The following is a 21,116-nucleotide window of genomic DNA, read 5'->3' as shown; positions in this document are numbered from 1 at the left end:
GAAGTACATCTGGGAGCATGTGCTGGCCTGGATACAGGCACAGGGAGGATGGGTGTGTCCAGACCCCTCCCTGCCTCCCCGTGGCTAGTCATCAGCCGCCTGGAAGAGCTAAGCAAATGAGGTAATGTCCTAATTTACATAGGCAGTGAATGTGCAGGGATCATTTGCATATTTACCCTCATGCCAGCCTTCCACTTCCTGCAGCTTCTCCCAGAGCAAGGGTTCAAACCCGGAAGTCCTGACTCCGAGGCCTGCTGCTGCTCTAACCCACTAGATCCCATTTCCTTTCCCAGAGCTGAGGAAGGAACGCAGGTGTCCTGTCTCCCGGCCCAGTGTCCAAACCACTAGACTATGCAGCCTCCATGTAACGCTCAACCAGTTGTGCAGTGTCACCCACAGCCAGCCACATACTAGCCGTATTGACATGATAGTTCAAAGACCCTTTCCCCCACACTGCTTCCTGCTGATCGTTTCCACTACCCTCTCCCTCCGGGAAGGCCTGCTCTCCTGCTTTGGTGCTCCCACCTGGCAGACTATCACCTTCTTTGCCACAGGACTCCTCACTGCCTATCTCAGCATCTGGAAGATTTTTAGACCATGGACAGGGGTTGGGGTGGGCGGTGTTCCCTGTCACCTCCATCTCCACCCAGACAGCACTGGGTTTGCCTGGGGCACTGGCTCCCTCATTCACACTCTCAGTTCTGCAATATTTCTTTTTTTAGAGCAGTGAATAGGTGGAAGTAACAGATACCCATGACAGTGGCTGACTAGCAGATAAGCCATGGACAAAACTAGCCCCTGCTGGGGTAATAGGGAGAAGACTTTCCAATGCTTCAAGCTTCATGCTTCCCATGATAGGCTACTCCATGTTAGGAATCTGAGCAAAGTAAATTCACTCCTGTTACTTTTGCTTCACCTCTCCCATACACTGGGACCCCTGTCTCCCCGACCCCTCTCCTGAATAAGACTCATCCCATCTCCATAGTCCATGCTGCTGAGCACCCACTTGCTCCCTGTACACCAACAGCATCCTGCTTCCTACACACGGTTCCTTTGGGCTTCTTGAGTTAAATGCACAACATAAGTTAGATGCCTTAGTGCCTAGTTTAGGCGCCTAAGTCCTGGTTTTGGCACCACTGTGATACACAACCCTCCTACCCCCTCAACCCTGTAGGTGCCTAAACACACTTGGCAACTAAGTTTTTGCAGTAAAAGTTCCCTGGTGCCTAAGTTTCTGCCTCTGGGCATGTGCACTGCTGCCTCCCTCTAGGCGTCCAGGTGTCTATCTCCCACCTAAGCACCAGAATGATTCACCAACCAGGAGACAATAAGCATTTGGCTGCTTAAATAGTGTGCAGGGCCTAATCCAGTAAGCGAACTCAGAGGCTGCTTACCAAATCGGATCCCCTTTAGGCAAGCTTGCACAAAATGACCAGAGGAGGAGGGCCTCTTCCCTCACAAGTTTTATGGCCCAGTGGTTAGGGTACTCTGCCAGGATGTGGGAGATCCCCAGCTAAAGTCTCCCTCTGCTTGAGCGGGAGAAGGGATCTGAACTGAGATTGGTCACCTCTCCGGTCAGTGCTCTTACCGTTGGGATATTCTGACATGAGCGGTCAGTCTCTCCTGTTGAAGCTGTTGCACTAATACCCATTGGAGCAGGGGAACTGGATCTCCCACATCCTGGTGAGTCCTTTAGTCACCAGGCTATCGAATCATTCTCATGCTCGTGCGTGCACACTCGCTCACTCTCAGAGTGTCATTTAGGCCAGAGAGTGAGTGAATTGGCCGGTCCTCACGGTGTCAAGCACCTGGGGATTAGCAAGTATTTAAAAGATTAACACAAAAGTCTTGAGTGCTGAGGCTGATTTCTAGTATCCCTCTTAGGTTCTAGCAGTCTGCCAGCTCCTTCTTCCACTATGAGAAAGTGGAGGCTGTGCTCAGCCCTGTCTGTGTTATACAGAAATTTATACAGGCCGATGAGCACAATGGCCCCTTTTGGCCTTGGAATCTAGGAATAAGCATCTTCTGGGCCAGGGTCTCGCATCCTGTCCTACAGAGCGTAACATGTGGCACCCTCATTTGCTTCCTTCATGCCCCAAGAGATCCAGTTTACCCTTGTTTACTTTCCATCATACTCTAGTGCAAGAAAACACTAAGGATAATTTTTCCTTTCTTCAGGGTTCTCTCACCCCCACCCCCACCCCAAACAGTTATTCATAAGCAAAAGGCAAAAGATTGACATTTCCTTTATAGAAAACAATATAAAACGTGTGCATTGTACTTTGACTGCTGCCCTGATGTACAAAATGTCTCTGTAGACTAAATCATTACATTGTATATCTGTCTTCCTGTCAACAAATTTTCATTATGAAAGTATTTTAGGATTATTTTTTTTAACAAAGCAACTTGTGTTTCTTTTTGTGCCATTAGCTGGAATGTGAGAGTATCAGGTTTGACATACTGACTCCTCGGGACCGCTTCAAACCCAGCAGAGGTGATGCAACTCTGCATCCTCTTGTGAAAGAGTAGTTAAGTTCTGTGCAGGTTTATTTTGTGCAGGTCAGTCAGATGAGACCATGGCGAAGGTCCTGTCCACCTCAGGCAGACACTGAAGAGCCTCTCTTCCTCCCTGTACAGCAAGGTCTGTGCGAGTTGGCTGCTGCCCTTCACTTCACCCCAAAAGCAGATGCATTTCTGCCATGTTGCTGTCTAGAAGGTTGTGCTTTTGGGCTCTTCAAGATATTACGGAATCTGGAATACATTTGCCTCTGCAGACTTATACATTAATGGGCTCCACATGGGTCCCGATGCCAGAGGTTTGTGCCAATGGATCCAACTGCAGGCTTAGGCCATACTAGATATTGTCTATTTACAAATTAAATCTCAAACATAATGATCATTTGACAGCATCTGATATACCAGTTCACAACTCTAAATCCAGGCTACTTGGACAAATATTTGGCACAGACTGCATATGCATACAGTGTATTAAAATAAATAAAAATCTGTCAATATGACTTACAAAAGGCTAATAATGCCACCCAGACTACGTTTTCTTTAATTTAGCTACATACATAGGCCCCCATGCTTTCCCCTTCGCTGGAAGTACTAAAAGTTCATGTGGCTGGACACCAGCAACCAGAGAGAACTCATCAGAAACGACACTGGCCAGTTCACTGATATCTACAGGCAGAACGTTACTGCAGGAGTTTAGGATGTGACTGATTACATCACTGTTTTCTGCCTTCGAGAGAGTGCACGTAGAATAGATCACAGATCCTCCAGGACACAAGGCTTTAATGGCAGACCTGTAACCAAAAAAACCCAAATTTAGATCAGTCAGAGTTATTAAACATAACCAAATGGGAAAAAACAAACAAACAAAACACACCCACAGGAAATAAACCTTCATCAAATTGTCACAACTGAGCATTTCATTGATACGCAGGGAATTACCTGTGTTACGTTCTGCTCTCTCATTTAACTGTGTATTTTCAAACTACCCTATGATATTCTTAAAGGTATATAACAATTTACAAGTAGCATTTTAATATATGATTCCAAGTGTACTTCAGAATGATCATCTTACCAACGTTTAACCAGTACTCTTTGGACCTGATTTTCAAATATGGGCATGCACAACTGCATGCCTAATTTGCACATGGAAGTGTTGTGATTGTGCATACAAACTGGGTGATAGAACATAAAAATGGCCAGCTAAATACCTAGCTGGCCATTTGCACATGCAGACACCAAAATGAACATGCAATTGCAGTAATAGCACAGAATTATTATGCTTGTAGTTTGGCATGTATTTCTGCAAATCAGACTTACTGCTTACTTGAAAGGTACCCTACTACTGTATTATCTTACAATCTCCCTATGATGGGTCAATAACTTTGACTGTTTAGTAACATATTATATTTTGGGGCTGATCCAAAAGCTTTTCCATTTATTTAACCACTGCAGGATTGGGCCCTTAATCAGCAAACGCTTTGTCTAATCAAATGTCTCTAACTGCATGAAAGCTAAACGTTAAAATGCACAACCGCTCTGTTTACAAAAATAAAACCACAGCAATTACATACAGTCTCAATGTTACAAATGGCATCTGTTATTTTTCCTCAACCTCCAAACAAATGAAAAAGAAACAGGGACCCTGTTTGCTTTCAATTAAAGCAGACATCTTATTAAGGGGGGGGGGGGAGAACAGCCCAATACGTTCTTAAAACGCTGAAAGAAGATCTGTAAGGCACATTCAACTATCACAGATGAAATGTTATGGGAGCAAGGGGAAAAAAGCCATGATACAATACAACCTATTTTTTGCCAATACTGTAGTTTTCTTCAGACCTAGCATCATTAACTGTTTAAAAGAGTTACTCCTGTTGGTAAAGCTGTTGTCCTAAAACAATCTCTCTTCTAGCAATTTTCACCCTGAAGGCTCCTAAGAGTGATTTATAAACTGATATGTAAATAGATCACTTCACTCACTACTGGAATATGGCCACCTCTGGTTGAAACGTGCCCACTTCAGTAGTTGGCAATACTAAATGCAAGTTTACTGAAGCATACCCCTCTCATTTGAAAAGGCAGCTGAATGCAATTACTCAACTAGGAATAAACAACTCAATGTTTTCAAAGGACTACGCAAATATTAATGCATTCGAGTGGTCAGGACCCAGTTTTATATCTCCTCTGGAAGACTGCACCTACAAAGACAGCACTTTCTAAGACCATGCTGGCCTACTGGTTCAGCAGTGATCCAGTAGGAAAAATGCTGCCACCACCTTACAGGGATCTCACGCAAAACTAGCTTAACCAGACCATGCTTCACTTTTGAGATCTGATGAGACAGGTCATATTAGAATATATATTTAATCAGCAGAAGATATTTTGAAAAAGTGGGAGTAAGTGATGTATGATGTCTCAAAGAAAGAGTTATGATAACATGGGGAAAAAGGGGCTCAACCATTTCTTTTTTAAAATACTGCTCTTGTAGTGTCATGGAAGAATAAAGTCCTATTTTTGGTACTGGCTTTTCATACAAAGCGTAATGGTATTTATATCCTAAGTGCATAATTAAAAGACTATTCAGCTGGATGCGCTGTTTGAAGAGAAAGTTAAAATGCAAGGTGTAATTTCACTCTAGACCAATGGGGGGAGCTGTTCAGTGCAGCTCCCATTTGGCAGATAAGTAATGCCACTTAAACAGGTGGAGGAAGGAAAGTGGACATTGAAGAAAAGAATGGGCTCTTTCAACGTGATTGGGGGAGTTTCCCCCTTTATTGATGAAACCTCAATGAAGAGAAGCCCAATCCAAGCCGGGTTCAGGAGAAGGCAAGGGTTGGAGGAGCTCTGCGTGGAAGCTAAGGAGGCACCAGAGGGAGTAACTTTTTCAGTCATTGTTATTACAGTAAAGTTCTGTTCCGCTTCCCAAGTGAGTGGGTGTTGCTGCGTATTCCTGCCAACCCTCCTTTCTGTTCAGAGTGCAATATCCTCCCACAAATCCGATTTAGCTTTGTTACCAGAATGAACATATGCCTTCCTGTAGTTTAATCTAATGCAGTGCTAGCACACACACATTTGGGTAGCTAACCTCAAACCTGCCATTTATGCACATCATTCTCAGCAGGAAAATAGGGACATGAAGCACCAGTGTTGGCACCAAACACACTGTGACTTCTCTGCCCTTTCTCTCTCACCCCCCCCCCATTTGCCTCTTCACCCTCCTTTTCTCTCTGCATTTGTCTCCATTCTCTCACCGTCCTATTGTTTGTAAAAGAAATGGGGCGATGTTTAGGGCAGCCAAGCCACCAGAGTGCACCTGGACTTGTGGAGCACAATTGACTGGAAAGCAGGGCAGGTAGCCAGCAACACATATTTGACTTCACGAATAAGCACGTTGAGGGAAGTGCTGTAAATTAAGTAATATTCTTTCCTGCTTAAGGACAAGTTAGACCAGGTGCTTTAGTGCCTCTGTTGGCTGCCTGTTCTGCTTTGTTTTCATTCTAGCATTTGCAATTTATCTTTCTGAAATTAGTTAGTTAAGGCTCAATTGGCAGGACTGTTTTCTAATCCAAAAGACTTTGTGGTAAAGTGTCTCCTCAGAATTCAGGCTAATGTCTGACACTACAGCACAGTATTTTGAGAGGGGATAGCACTGCCTAGTTAAATGGCCAGTTTTGTTTCTGTTGGAGGAGTTTTTGTAGATAATGAAAATATTATAATACTGAAAAAAAGTTGAAGGATAAGCCCTATGCTGTGGTCAACATTACATCCTGATTTTAGGTCACTTTTCATTTAATAGAACTTGGAGATGCTGAAGAATTCATGAATGCAGTCCCTATATAAACAGGAACCGGAGAGGATTCATCACCTGCATATTAGCATATAAACAGAATTATGTACAGTACTGTAACTAACACTATTTACAGGGTTCAGGGAAGTGCTGAGATTTGGGGTTATGCCATGCAAAGTACAAAAACTTCTTACTTATCTTACAGTAGTGCTTAGAGGTTCCAACCAAGATCAGGGCCCCATTATGCTGGGTACTGTACCAAAACACATTGTAAGAGGCAGTCTGTGCACCAAAGAGTTTACACTATACATAGATAAGGCAGACACAGGAAAGAAAGGAAGTAGTACTCCCCGTTTCTTACACATGAAGAACCGAGTCCGAGAGATTAAACAACTTGCCAAAGGTGAACAGTCTCTGGCAGAGCTGGGAACTGAATCCAGGTCTCCTGAATCCCAGTCCAGTGCCTTAATCACAAAACCATACTTTCCTCTCATGGGTGTTTTGTTTACCAACATATCTTTAAATCTCTAAAATGGAAAGAAAGGGCAAAGTTCTGACTGGGGAGGCAGTATATGTTGGGAAGCATTCCCCTCATCTTGAAAAAAGTATCTACTGTACCCAATTTCACAGAAGTAGATCCCCCCTCTCCCCTGACAAAGCTTTCCAGATGTGCAAAGCCATGTGGCTCAGATTACTATCAAGCCACAAATGTATGAGATTTCACTGCTAAACATGCAGGGTCTCTTACATTTATATAGCACCTCTCTTCCTAGAGAATCCCAAAGTGCCTCACTAACTTTAAATATGCAGAAATCTCTTCACCCAGCACAGAAATGCAGACAGCTATGAGGAGATGACATCCGCTGTTTAACAGTACAGCAAGAACACTACACTGCAGTTTAGGAAAGGAAAAAACATAAGTGGCTGAAACTGCAGGAAGAATTTACAGTAGATAAAACACAAATACCAAATAGGGATTTGGCCATAACTACAGGGTTACCACTACTACGCTTATTAAAGATCCCATAACACCTTTCACAAGTGCAAATGGTCAAGACCTTGCCAAAAAGCACAGTGCTCCTAGAACATTAGGCTGAAGCAGTGATTCAATGATGATTCAAAGGAAAGAGCAGCACCTTTGGAATGACCAACATAACCTCCTGCAGCAAGTCTTGGAAATCTCACATCAAAAACAGACCAGCTGTGAGCACTCTTAGCTTGTGAATTTTGACAGGATTGTGCCCCAAAATGGTCAAACTGCAAAATAAAGAAAGGTTTGTAATTCTTACATCATGATCTAGGATTACTTTACACCATAAGGTTAAAAGGAGATTGATACAGCCTATAATTGCTCACATAAAACTCAGTCATTAAAAATCTAGTCCTGTCAGATGCTCTGTGCCCTCAACTCCTGATACAATCAATGGCTGATCAAAAATAAAAATAACAAAATTTAAGGCACTGAAGGCACGTGTCACCTGTCATGAGGTGCTCTGCACATTTAAGAAATGGGCTCTAAATCTACAAACGTAATAGCATAGTTCACTTATACATCTACTACTTATTTCAAAATATGTATGATTAAAATGGAAGCAATGTCTGAAAGGCCCTAAAAATACTTTGGTGAAAATGAAACGGAAGTACATTGCTTTAAAACAATCAAACTGTGATAATATTTGTTCCTAGTAATGCAATTTCCTTTAATTCTATTTCTTAATGCATCATAAGTCAATCTTTAGTAAAACTTAACTATTAAAATATAAAACTGGTTACACTAAATGTGTTTTCCAAAATTTAAATCCAAGCTCATGTATTCACCATACTGGATTAAAAGTAGTAGTAATTTGCACATAATTGAAATGGCTTGGAATTAAAGCTTTACTTCTCTATACTGAAGCCCTAGTTCAGTACAGGAGCGCCTGATACTTTAAGCTTTATTTTGACCTAAACTTTAAAGTAATCCAGCATACATTCCTGTAAGAGTATTTCTTTAAAAAGTCATAAGAAAGACACCTGTGACTGCTTATTAACAAGGATGGGCAATTGTTAACGGGAGACTCTGTAGTACTTTTGATGCATATAATCCCCATTTTTTGTTTTATAGACCAAACTGTTAATAGTACTAACATTAAAATGCCTAACAAATCACTGCACAGCAGCCTGCAAAAGAAGCTTCCCAGTTTGTCAAGTAGGTGCCTAAAATAATTACACCACTTCAAAAGAGCCAGATTTTGGGGGCTTCACAGGCTAACAAGCTGTTGAGCATGGAAATGTACCTATACTTAGGATGCTAAAGAAAGTAGTATGGTAAGTTGCTGAGGCTCGATTTTATCCATTAACAGGATTCATTCACAATTTCCAGACCTACTCCGAGATCTCCTCTTCCAGGTAGCCAGGACTTTCAGGCAGATAATGCACATCTGTATGTGTATAGGAAGAGAAGCTGCAAAAAATGCCATTAGGTTTTATAACAGGAGGAGGATGAGGGAAGAGAGGCACTGAGAAAGAAAATAAAAATGTTCAGAGGCAAAAATAAATCCTTCCCTGGGTGTCATGTGGTACTTTACGAGATATCGGATTAGTACAATTTATGGGACCCACTGTGATATCAAATACTCACAACCGTTTAATAATGTTTTCAATCACTAAAGGGCTGGGACATGGCAAATTAGATTTGAGGGGGACTGGCAGATATGTCTGTGGAAGTTTGCATGATGCTTGCCCACACTACGCATGGCTTAAATAGTGATATCAACATTTTTGGATAATTAAATTCATCTTTAAATAATTAAAATATTTCCAAGACAGACATATGTAATAGTCAGGACATAACTGTATACCATTTTTCAGATGGATGTTTAGCAAACCCAGATACAACTCTAATGCAATTAAGAGGCATGTAAATTCCCCTATGGTAGAAATTATGTATTTACAAAGAATTCATTATCACTCATTTTTTACTGAATATCTCTTTAGGGACAGATTTACTAACATGCATATTGAATTACAGCACTCACAGGTGGAAAAGACCTATTAAGGTCATCTAATCTGACCCCCTGCCAGGCAGGGTTGTTGGATGTGATTTTGAAAAACTACATCGTATTCTAACACATACTTAATGTTTTCTTTGGTTGAAGTCTCAAGATTCACATTAAATGTAACAGGAGAGGAAACTGACACTTAAAAATTAAATTAGAAATGAAAAAGAAAAAGAGCAATAAGATTACTTCAGTATCTCAAAAAATAAAAAGAGCTGTTGTACAGACATGCGTTCAATGACTTTGAAACACTTAAATGTCACAAAAACTTTGGAGTTAACTAATGCCCCAAAGTGGGTATTTCACACTAAAAGTAAATTAAACAACGTGATAGGTTGCCATTTTATCCCTTTTTTTAAAAGTGGTATTACAGACCCAGCCTTTTATAAAACAGACATATAAGTGGATATCAAAACAATACCGGCATAGTATTTTGTATTACCAATCCCACGTCCCCAGTCGGCTCTTTCTGTGCATGATTATATGTTCTACATTTTTTCGGAAGGGTCAGCATTAATTATATCACTAATTTAACCATTTTCAGTGTTAAAAGAAAGATTATATGGGTTTCAGGGCAAGTTACAAAACAAATGTAACATTTCAACAGTGCCACCTTTTGGTTACTAAGCAGAAAATGGATTTTTCTGGTTTTGATCAGGAAAAAAAAGCAATGAATCCCTTCTAAACCATTCATGTGGCAAAGAATCTGAAGTCACATTTACTTTTAATCCATACCCCTTCTCATTTGAGATGAATTAGATCATGGAATTCTCCCTCCCCTTCTTTAAAAATCAAACTGAGCCCAGTCATCCCAGAGTCATGTCAGTTATATCCCATAGTTTTTCCAAAATCAAGCTGTCAAGGCCAGGGAAATTCCCTATGTCTACAATATCTAATTCACAATATATCATGATGACAGCATGGCATGGGGATGGCGTGACATCAGTACAAATATTCTCTCTGTGTCCCAAGCATTATGCTTTCCTCTCTCCTCATTACAGTGAGCTTTCTTGTCATATAGAGACAATGTCAGTCCGAACAATAATTAAGATTAAAAAAAGGAGTTATATCAAGCAATTTTTTTAAAGGAAAATCTCACCTGTTTTGCTTTCCCCTGCAGCCTGAACACTTTGAAAGACAACAGGCCCCTCTTACTCTGAGGCAAGTCCTGGAGATGATCCTCTTGCTAACAGAGACCTACTGTATGTCATTTACAACACCAGAAATACAGAAGCCCTGTACTAGAAGCCGACTACCAGTTTCCTTCTTGCTCCCATGATGGTTTAACCATCAGAATTGTAACAATCAGCTGTGTAACGTTCAGATATATTTTATTTCCATATTAAATGTCGCACCTGGTTTGCAAGTGCCCACTCTGAGTTTCCATGCTGCCATTATCACAAGTGGCAATGCTATTTTTAGCAAGACAGACTCCACCAGCAGGAGGCATTCCACATATGCCGCAGTCACAAAACTTAAATACTCTAGTCATGTAATCGTAATGGAAATGGCTTCTTCTCTTGCAAACTTTCAAATGCCTGAGCTGAATGAATGTTCTTTTTTATGCCAACAACTTAGTTCACTAATTAAAAAACACCATCTTTGTCTACAGTCCAAGCAGCACTTCCTCTACGAGGGAAAGGAGAACAAAAGACTCACAAAATCTCCTAGGGACTTCATCCCAGGCAGCACTACAGGTGGGATATTAAAAAGCCCCAAAGGGAGTTAGAGATGGTCAGGAATTTTCTGACAAAACAGATTTTCCTCAGAAAATGCCAATTTGTCAAACACAAAATGTTTCACAGAAACATCAATTTCAATGAAATTCCAATGAAACATGCGCAGGGCTCTGTCACAAACTTGTCTGATTTCCTGCCAGGGTCCCCAGCTCCATGGGGCAGCCCTGCCATATGGACTTCCCTGGAGTCAGGGACCGCAGGTCTTCCAGGCTCCCTGCTCCATGGCACCTCTACTGGAGCACAGACGCCCTGAGAACAGCAGCTGAGTCAGAAACCTGAGCTTGGGCGCCGAGGGTCAATTTTGTTTAGAAATTTTTGAAACAGTTTTAATTATTTCAAAATGAAATTTGGGGGAATTTTCCCTTCCATCAGATATTTTGAATTTTTTTACTCTTTGTTCCAAAATGGAATGAGTTTTCCCCTTCAGAATCTCCCACAGATGAGAAATGCCGACTTTTGACCAAATCTACTTGGTATTTATGCTTCTAAGTCACATAGGGGCCTTTGAAAATCCCACTCTATAATGATGGATGTTAGGGTTTTCTATAAGAAAAATTAGTATGTAGCCACTTAGCTATGCAGTCAGTTTTCACTTACAGTGAAAGTTACGGTTTACAAGGATAAACTAGATTTTTCAGTCTTTTCATACTGAAAAACAAAGATGCTAACCTTCTATTCTTTTCTCTTTTTCTACTAAACGTAGGACTGGTGAAAAGCCGTAAACTGACACCCCAGGAGACTGAAACTCCACAGTACAATCCTGCTCACATGCCTATCCGTGCACTGGAACACCACCGCTGACAACCATGGGTATGTCAACATGGCAATTAAAAACCCGCGGCTGGCACCTGCTGGCTGACTCGGGCTCATGGGCTGTTTAACTGTGGTGTAGATATTCAGGCTTGAGCTGAAGCCTGGCCTCTAGAATCCTGCGAGGTGGGAGGGTCCCTGAGCTTTTAATTGCTGTGTAGACGTACGCCATAAATTTTGTTCACTCCCCAGTTCTTGGCCTCTCTGCTGAGACTAATAACATTGCCAAATGAATGCTAAGTATGATATTTTTGTGACATAAACACACAGTTGTTCATTAGGAAATTAACCAATTCCTATTTACACACGTCACTGAGGCCTTTATATAGTAATACACCTCTACCTCGATATAACGCTGTCCTTGGGAGCCAAAATATCTTACTGCGTTATAGGTGAAACAGTGTTATATTGAACTTGCTTTGAAGCACCGGAGTGCACAGCCCCGCCCCCCCGGAGCACTGCTTTACCGCGTTATATCCAAATTCGTGTTATATCGGGTGGCGTTATATTGAGGTAGCGGTGTACTGTAGCTTTGATGTCACTACTGACTTCAGCTGGACTTGAATGGAAGGGCTAAAGGTGAAGAGCCCTGTATCCAACTGCTGCTCTCTTGAGCTACTCAGACCACTGAGATACAGACCTTGTGAAATAAATTTATTTTCTGGAGTAAATTCACTGCTGTTAATTGTCTCTGATAGGAGTTTTACCCTGGCTACACTGGGGTTTCTGCTGGTGCAGATACACTGATGACAGGTTGCTGATGGCTAAAATAAGAGCAAATCCCCACTGATAAGACCTTATCCAGTTAACTGAGTGAAAGGTGACTTCAAGGGGACTACTCATTTGCTTAAAGTTAAGGACATGCTTAAGTGGCTTAGTGCAGGAGGACCACAGCCATCATCTGATTAGAGAGGGACCACTAACTGCAAGGAAAGGCTTGTGTGAAATGGATACAGTAGAACCGCAGAGTTAATGAACACCAGAGTTACAAACTGACCAATCAACCACACACCTCATTTGGAACCAGAAATACACAATCAGGCAGCAGCAGAGACAAAAAAAATTTAAAAAATCGCAAATACAGTACAGTACCATGTAAAACATAAACTACTAAAAAAATAAAGGGAAAGTTCAAAAAAACATTTGACAAGACAAGGAAACGGTTTCCGCACGTGTTTCATTTAAATTAAAATTGTTAAAAGCAGCATTTTTCTTCTGTGTGGTAAAGTTTCAAACCTGTATTAAGTCAATGTTCAGTTGTAAACTTTGGAAAGAAATGTTTTGTTCACAGTTATGAATATTTCCGAGTTACAAACAGCCTCCATTCCCGAGGTGTTCATAAGGCTGAGGTTCTACTGTACATGTGATCAGAGAAATCAGACCCTCTTTAGCAACATATGGAAGAAGAGTTCAATCTCTGTCTTTGAAAACACCAGAAGGCAGCAATAAATAGCAAGACCTTTTTTTTTTTTTTTTTTTAACAAGAGGCTTTCAAAAAATGTGTAAGTGAAAAAAAGAGTCTTGTTTTTCTCTTAAGTTTAAATAAAGCATCAAGAGAAAATTCACCTGGGTTAGGACCTTGTATAGTGATCTGTGTACCTTGTACTGCCCAATGCAATTAAATGAGTGAATTATAACTCCCAGAAAAAAAGGTAAGAAATTAAAACAATCTTTTCTGCATTACTGGCTGCTGCTCTAGTAAAAAATAAGATATTTTACCTATTCACATAGAGACAGAAAATCCATCTCTCCTCTGTCTGAACAGAAAGCATGATAAAAAATGAAAATGAATGGAAAGAAGCGGTGCAGTTTATTTCCAATCACGTTAAGCAAATTCACTACCTCAATGGAAACGTGCAAATAACCTAGAAATTTTGAGGGGGAAATATATCTGGTAATGTACAACATTTACTACATATTAAATGCCATTTTTCATTAAAAATGAATCAATTCTTTAGTGAGACCACATCACTATTTTTCAACTGCTGGCGAAAGTAGATAAACATATAATAGCTGTGTTTTGACAAGCAGTAGTCTGTTCACTCTCTTTCAGAAGAAAGAATATTTTCAAAAGGCTGGACTCAAGAGAACAGTGCAGGTTAGGTGGCATATTAGGTTACGGTATTAGCTAGTCACCTGGCTGCGCTGAAAATCCTATGTTATGACACAAGGGCAAATGGTGAGCTCATCCTAGTCCACCCATTTGTGTAGATCTCTAAGCCATCATGTAGTGCGGCTGCATGATCAGCAATCTCTGCTCAGGAGAAGCCTAGGACTGAAGCAGCAAGAGTAACATGGACCAGAAGCTTTCTGAGGAAGCTTGTGCAGCATCTACCTCTTTGCACCTGGGTTTAACTAATGCTATTAATTCCCTATTTTTCTGAATTCACTCACTCTTTTTTTTTTTTTGTAAGCCTCCTGGCTTACAAAAAAATGCTAACCGAAACCATTTCAAATACCGTATTATTACCAATATTCATAGTAAAATTGAAGTTATATATACACACAAGCACATACACAATACTGCACTACAGCACTTCAGTTGCACAACAGTAATAATAAAAATACATATTACATAGTTACGGTTGAATTGTGTACAGCAATTCAAACACTTCATTACATACAAAGAATACACTGTGTTCTCTCCAAAATTTCACCTCTTACTCTGAGTAAAAGATGAATATTCCAAAAGTTTACAAATAAAACAATGAGTGACTTAAAATTAAAATAAGGCCTTTAAAAAATTTAGCATTCTGTGTCAAAACATTTTTCTGTATCAAACGATCAGATTAATGCAGACTCTTCACACTTCCGATCTAGTTAAAATGCACTGAAATCCTGAGCACTGGCTACATTTTTTAAAGTATTACCAATCAATTTTGGCCCAAACAACCTTAGCTCTGCTGTGCAATGACATCATAAAGCAAAAAAAAAAAGGGGGGGAATCAAATTTGCCTTTAAAAAAACAGTTCAACCTAATCTGGGCCTGCAAACGCTATTATACAGTAATCATAACTGTACGGTCATCACAATTGTTACTACAAGGAGGAGTTCAATTGTTTGGCTCTGCATTTCTATACCTTAACTTGAAAGTTGATTTTTTTAAAAAATCACAAATTTTGGGCCAAATTTGACCTGACAATATTAATTTATCTCATTTGCATTTCATCCATGTTGTTATTATTCTCTTTTCTTCTATATTTAAGAATTACAGCTAAACAATGTAAATGTTCAGCCTTTACAAAGAACTAATTAATCCTAATAAAATCTCTGAAGTAGATAGGTATTTATCCCTGTTTTACAATTAGGGAAACTGAGGTAGACATTTTAAACAACTTGCTCAGGATCAATGGTAAAGTCTCTATTAGAGCCACAATTTGAACTCAGTTAAAACAAATAAAAGGAAGTTCCTCTTCACACAGCGCACAGTCAATCTGTGGAACTCCTTGCCTGAGGAGGTTGTGAAGGTTAGAACTATAACATGGTTTAAAAAAGAACTAGACAAATTCATGGTGGTTAAGTCCATTAATGGCTATTAGCCAGGATGGGTAAGGAATGGTGTTCCTAGCTTCTGTTTGTCAGAGGATGGAGATGGATGGCAAGAGAGAGATCACTTGATCGTTATCTGTTAGGTTCATTCCCTCTGGGGCACCTGGCATTGGCCACTGTCGGCAGACAGGATACTGGGCTGGATGGACCTTTGGTCTGACCCAGAATGGCCATTCTTATGTTCCTCAATCTTGTCACGCACAGGCCTTCAGAGCAGTAATTGACAGTGAGTAGAACTGTATTCTATTATTATTGCTGCCACTGAATTGCTGACCCACCTTGCAGAAGTCACTTAGCTTCTCCCTGACACTGCTTCATCCTTTTTCTTGATGAGGTTTTGTGAGAATTTGTGTTTGTAAAGCATCCTGAGATAAAAGATTCTATCGAAATCCAAAGCATTATTAAACCATTTACTGAACTCATTGGGACTATGCACATGCTTAAATATCTTGCTGAATCTTAATCCTTGACATACTCCTGACAACAGGAGCCTAATAAAAATGATTTACTCCCTAAATTCCAAAATCCAGATAAGTGAAAAATTACAGTGCATACATTGCTGAATTTACAGTCTTATTGAGCCCATTGGAAGGAAAGCTATATTAACATTCAGATCAAAAATATATTGTCCTCACAAATCCAAATTTTTGTTGCTGCTACTGTTTGAGGCTAGTTCACTGCACATTCAGCAGATGTGATGTTTTTCTCTTCTAGATTTAAGGATAATTGTATTAAATATTATTTGGGGTGACAGGCACTTTTTTGGCTTGCTTTTTTAAAAACCAGGTTCCTGCTGTCAAGAGTTTCCTACATCAGGATTATAATCCAGAATGATTTATACAAATTTGGAAAATTTCAGTGAATGATGTATGCTTCCTTTTGCTAGAAGTTCACAAATTAGATTTTACATGTCAAATATTGAAAAGAGAAAATTGAAGGAGGTCAGTGTTTCAAATGTGATTGATTTCTTCAAAGGAAATGGGTGACATGATGCATTATTGCAATAAGACACTCATATTTCTGTTATCAATCATAGATTTCTGGGAGGCCTTTTTTCTCTGGAAGTCATGCAAAAGTATTTTACACTGTTCCTATGGAGCCTTCCATAAAAAACACTCTTTAAAAAAAAATATTACTTTATTCCTCTCTCAATTTGCCTTGACAGCTGGATACTTCTGAAGCAAATCATTGTGCGCATTTAGAAGTTTAGTGTTTGCTCAATAGCTATAAAACAACATACAGCTGCAGAAACTATTTTTTGGAAAGAAAAATAATTCTTCTTTAACCCATCTCCAAAACCATGTTCATTTATTATACCGTATTGCATTATTTAATTGTTTGTTTCAACTTTTCAAAATTATTTTCTATAACACATATACAAGGACAACAGTTGTATTAATAGTAAATCAAAAGGCTTTAATAGGAAAAAATATAAATTTTCATGTGGTTAGAGGCAAAAACTAAATAATAAACTTTCAGCACTATTCCTTTTTCAACAAAATATAGTCAAACCAAATCTGAAAGGTATTGTCAAGGCTGAATCCCCACTCTGTCACCCGGAGTGCAGAAAGTGGGGGCCCGCAAGGATTCTAAAAATTAATACTTGCCACTCCGGGCTTGTATTAAATTCCCAAGGTTACAGCTTTTCTCAGACCTTGACTTGGTAAACGCTGCCACCACTCAAATGCAAAATAAAACAACCCTTGGACCCAGGAAGGAGCACTTGGGAATTCCTCCCTGTGGGATACCCTCAAGCCCTTTCACACACACCCCCCACCCCACCGGGAAGAGCTGAGAAAGAAAACAAAGGCAGTTAGCTGTTGCCACCAGCTAATCAAACAGCATATGCACAAACCTCTTAGGACACCAAAAATCTAATCCTGTTCTTAAAAAAGGTAAATTTTATTAAAAACAAAAAGAAAGAAAATACATCTAGAACTCAGGCTTTTGCTAGATTTTAAAAGAGCAATCCAAAAATCAAGTACTCAAACTAGCTTTCTTGGGGGTTCATATTAAAGGTTATAAGCAAACAAAAGCATCTGGGGTTAGCACAGAGGAATCCACAAGCCAATAAGAAATAACCCTAATTGCGTCTTTTTAGACATTCCCTAATTTTTTTTACATATCCGAGGATCCAGATAAGTAGGTTCGAGGTATGAATTGATAATCTATAATTATACCTGGCTTAATGCTGCTTACAGCATTACTGCTCCGTGTCCCTGAAGCCCAGAGAACAACAGACAAAGGGAAAGTTTCTTTCCCAATTTTAAAAAGTTCTACCTTCCCATTGGCTCTTTTGGTCAGGTGCCTACTTCTTTTCTTTACCTGTGGGTAAAGCAAGCAGAGAACAGACCAGGAGGGATTTTACAACTAACTGGCTGGCTGGGTGTCCATCAAAGGGAGCTACTGCTCCCCCCCTTCCCCCATTTATCACAGGTATTGTGGGGAAGCTTGAATTGCTGTTTCTCATGCTCTGGATAAAGAAAGGGCTTCAGTTTTCCATACCGCTGACCTAGAACCTTGTACAGGAATGAAATTCCTTTTCAAGTAAAATATCCAACAAACCTGATTTAGATTAAATTGTGATAAACACTACCATTTGTATAGCTGCTTAACCTCTTATTTATAGGCATGTGCCTCAAACACTGCAAAGCTGTAACAATTCTGCAGCAGCAACACAGACAGCTAAAAACTTATGGTTCAATCCTGCAAACACACTTGCTCACATGGGTAAACGGAGTTCGTGTGTGTAAGTGTGGACAACACTGGGCCCTTACGCTCCTCCTGGACACAGTCCAAATAACACAAACAGAGAGGCAGAACAATCTGAGATCTATTGTGACAACTCTAGTGGTAACCATCACTGACTGGCATGTTTGTCATCAAATTAGCCTAAAAGTGAACTTCAAGTGATAATTCTGCTGAAAAACAACAGAGAAAAATGCCTGATCAGAACTTCCACTATTGGACATGGGTACAGACCACTCCATTGAAAGTACCGTATTCTCCCGAGTATAGGCCGCACTTTTTCCCCCTAATTTAAGTTTTAAACTAGGGGTGCGGCCTACAATCGGGATAATAGCCGTGGCGGGAGCCCAGAGCCCTTTAAATCCCAGCCGCGGCAGGGAATCAGAGGGCTCTGGGCTGCCGGCAGCTGCGGGGAGCCCATAGCCTTTTAAATCCCAGCCGCGGCAGGGAGTCAGTGGGCTCTGGGCTGCCCGCAGTGGTGGGGAGCCCAGAGCCCTTTAAATCCCAGCTGTGGCCGGGACTCAGAGGCTTCTGGGCTGCCCGCTGCGGCGGGGAGCCCAGAGCCCTTTAAATCCCAGCCGTGGCCGGGACTCAGAGGCTTCTGGGCTGCCCGCTGTGGCGGGGAACCCAGAGCCTTTTAAATCTCAGTCACGGCCGGGACTCAGAGGGCTCTGGGCTGTCCACTGCGGTGGGGAGCCCAGAGCCCTTTAAATCCCAGCCGCGGCCAGGACTCAGAGGGCTCTGGGCTGCCCGCTGCGGCGGGGAGCCCAGAGCCCTTTAAATCCCAGCCGCGGCCGGGACTCAGAGGGCTCTGGGCTGTCCGCTGCGGTGGGGAGCCCAGAGCCCTTTAAATCCCAGCCGCAGCCAGGACTCAGAGGGCTCTGGGCTGCCCGCTGCGGCGGGGAGCCCAGAGCCCTTTAAATCCCAGCCGCGGCCGGGACTCAGAGGGCTCTGGGCTGCCCCAGCCGTGTCCCCGCCTCCCCCGCCGCCCGGCTCCAGCCCCGGCCACGTCCCCGCCGCCCGGCTCCGACCCCGGCCATGGCCACGTCCCCGCCTCCCCCGCCGCCCGGCTCCAACCCCGGCCGCGTCCCCGCCTCCCCCGCCGCCCGGCCCCGCGTACCCGCCTCCACTGGCCCTGGCCTTGCGCCACCCGGCTCCAGCCCTGGCCGCGTCCCCGCCTCCCCCGCCGCCCGGCCCCACGCACCCGCCTCCGCCGGCCCTGGTCTCGCGCCGCCTGGCTCCGGCCCCGGCCACGTCCCGCCCCCCCCCGCATACCTGCCTCCGCTGGCCGCGTCCCCGCCTCCCCCGCCGCCTGGCCCCAGCCCCGGCCATGTCCCCGCCCCCCCCGCGTACCTGCCTCCGCTGGCCGTGTCCCCGCCTCCCCCGCTGCCCGGCCCCAGCCCCGTGTACCCGCCGGCCCCGGCCTCAGGGCCGCCCGGGGGGGGGGCAAGTGGGGCAATTTGCCCCCGGGCTCAGCAGGGGCCCCCACGAGAGTTTTTCGGGGCCCCCAGAGCGGGGTCCTTCACTCGCTCCGGGGGGCCCGGAAAACTCTTGCAGGGCCGGGCGCAGGAGCTTCTTCTGCTCCCGGTCTTCGCCTGGGGGGGGGGGGGGGGTGTCCTTCCGCTCCAGGGCGGAAGGACCCCCCACTGGCAAGTTACCGCCGAAGCGGGACCCGCTGCCGAAGTGCAGCCCGGTCTTCGGCGGTAATTCGGCGGCAGGGGGTCCTTCCGTTCTGGGACCCGCTGCCGAAGTGCCCCGAAGACCCGCAGCGGGGCCTCCCGCCGCCAGATTACCGCCGAAGACCGGGCTGCACTACGGCGGCAGGTCCCGCTTCGGCGCTAATTCGGCGGCGGGGGCGCCCCGCGGCGGGTCTTCGGGACACTTCAGCAGCAGGTACCGGAACGGAAGGTGCCCCCCCCGCTGAAGACCCCGGGCCCCCAGAATTCTCTGGACGGCCCTGCCCGGCTGCACATCCCCCGGCGCCGGCCCTGGCCGCGCGTCGCCCGGCCCCGCATCGCCCGTCCCCGCCGCCCAGCTCCGGCCCCGCATCCCTTCCCGGCCGCCCTACTCTGGCCGGCCAGCTACCTGGCTCTGGCTGTTCGGCTCCCGCCACATCCTCCAGCTCCGGCCGCGTGACTCCTGCCCCGGCCCAGCATCCCGGGGCTCCTGGCTCCAGCCGCGGCCGGACTGTAGTGCCGCCAGCCACATCCAGGCAGCGCAGTAAGGGGGCAGGGAGGGGGTGTTGGAGAGAGGGCAGGGGGGTTCGGGGTGGGGGGTGGATAGGGGTTGGGGGGGGTCAGAGGGCAGGGAACAGGGGGATTGAATAGGGGCAAGGGTCCTGGTGGGGCAGTTAGAAAGGATCAGGGGATGGATGGGGTGGTGGGAGGGAGTCAGGGGCAAGGGTTCCAGGGGCTGTCAGGGGACAGAGAGAAGGGGTGGTTGGATGGGGCAGGGGTCCCTGGGGTGGGGGAAGGTGTCAAGGAACGCGGGGGGTTGGATGGGGCAGGAGTTCGCGCGGGGGGGGGGGGGGGCATGATCCCTAACCCTAAGAACATTTGCTAATGTTGATTGTTGTGCAGGGGAGAGGGTGAGAACTGTTTCCATCAGTCTCCTTGTTGTCCATTCCTTTTCCCTTCTTTATTTACAGTATAACTACAAAATAGTTTTCAATATTTCTGAGTATATAACATATGCCGTCAAAAGCAGGACTACCAAAAGTGTTAAAAGTGTTAAAAATACTGGTACATTCCTATTCATTAAATAAAATACTGTTTTACTGTTCTACTAATGTGTATATTTTCTTTAAGTTAAAAAAAGTTAAAAATTTAAATTTTTTAAAATAGCACCAAACTTTAAGGGTGCGGCTTATAATCAGGAGCGGCCTATACTCGGAACAATACGGTAGACAGGGATTCTTGCAGGGTAAGCAGG

At 43.5% G+C, this 21,116-nt stretch overlaps 1 protein-coding gene across 1 annotated transcript in view; it reads right to left on the bottom strand.

Annotated features, from left to right (window-relative positions):
- Positions 1 to 2,971: 2,971 nt before the first annotated feature.
- NSUN3 (NOP2/Sun RNA methyltransferase 3) overlaps positions 2,972 to 21,116 on the bottom strand; it is a 33,287-nt gene continuing 15,142 nt past the window's right edge. Inside the window, exon 6 of the mRNA XM_045002177.1 lies at positions 2,972 to 3,308. Within this exon, the coding sequence (XP_044858112.1) occupies positions 3,047 to 3,308 (262 nt within the window). The 3' untranslated portion in view covers positions 2,972 to 3,046. The remainder of the gene's footprint in view (positions 3,309 to 21,116) is intronic.

This window comes from Mauremys mutica, chromosome 1, assembly GCF_020497125.1.
Source record: "Mauremys mutica isolate MM-2020 ecotype Southern chromosome 1, ASM2049712v1, whole genome shotgun sequence".
NCBI classification, from domain to species: Eukaryota; Metazoa; Chordata; order Testudines; family Geoemydidae; genus Mauremys; species Mauremys mutica.
The sequence above is the reverse complement of the archived record's forward strand: the minus strand, read 5'-3'. Positions and strand labels throughout refer to the sequence as shown.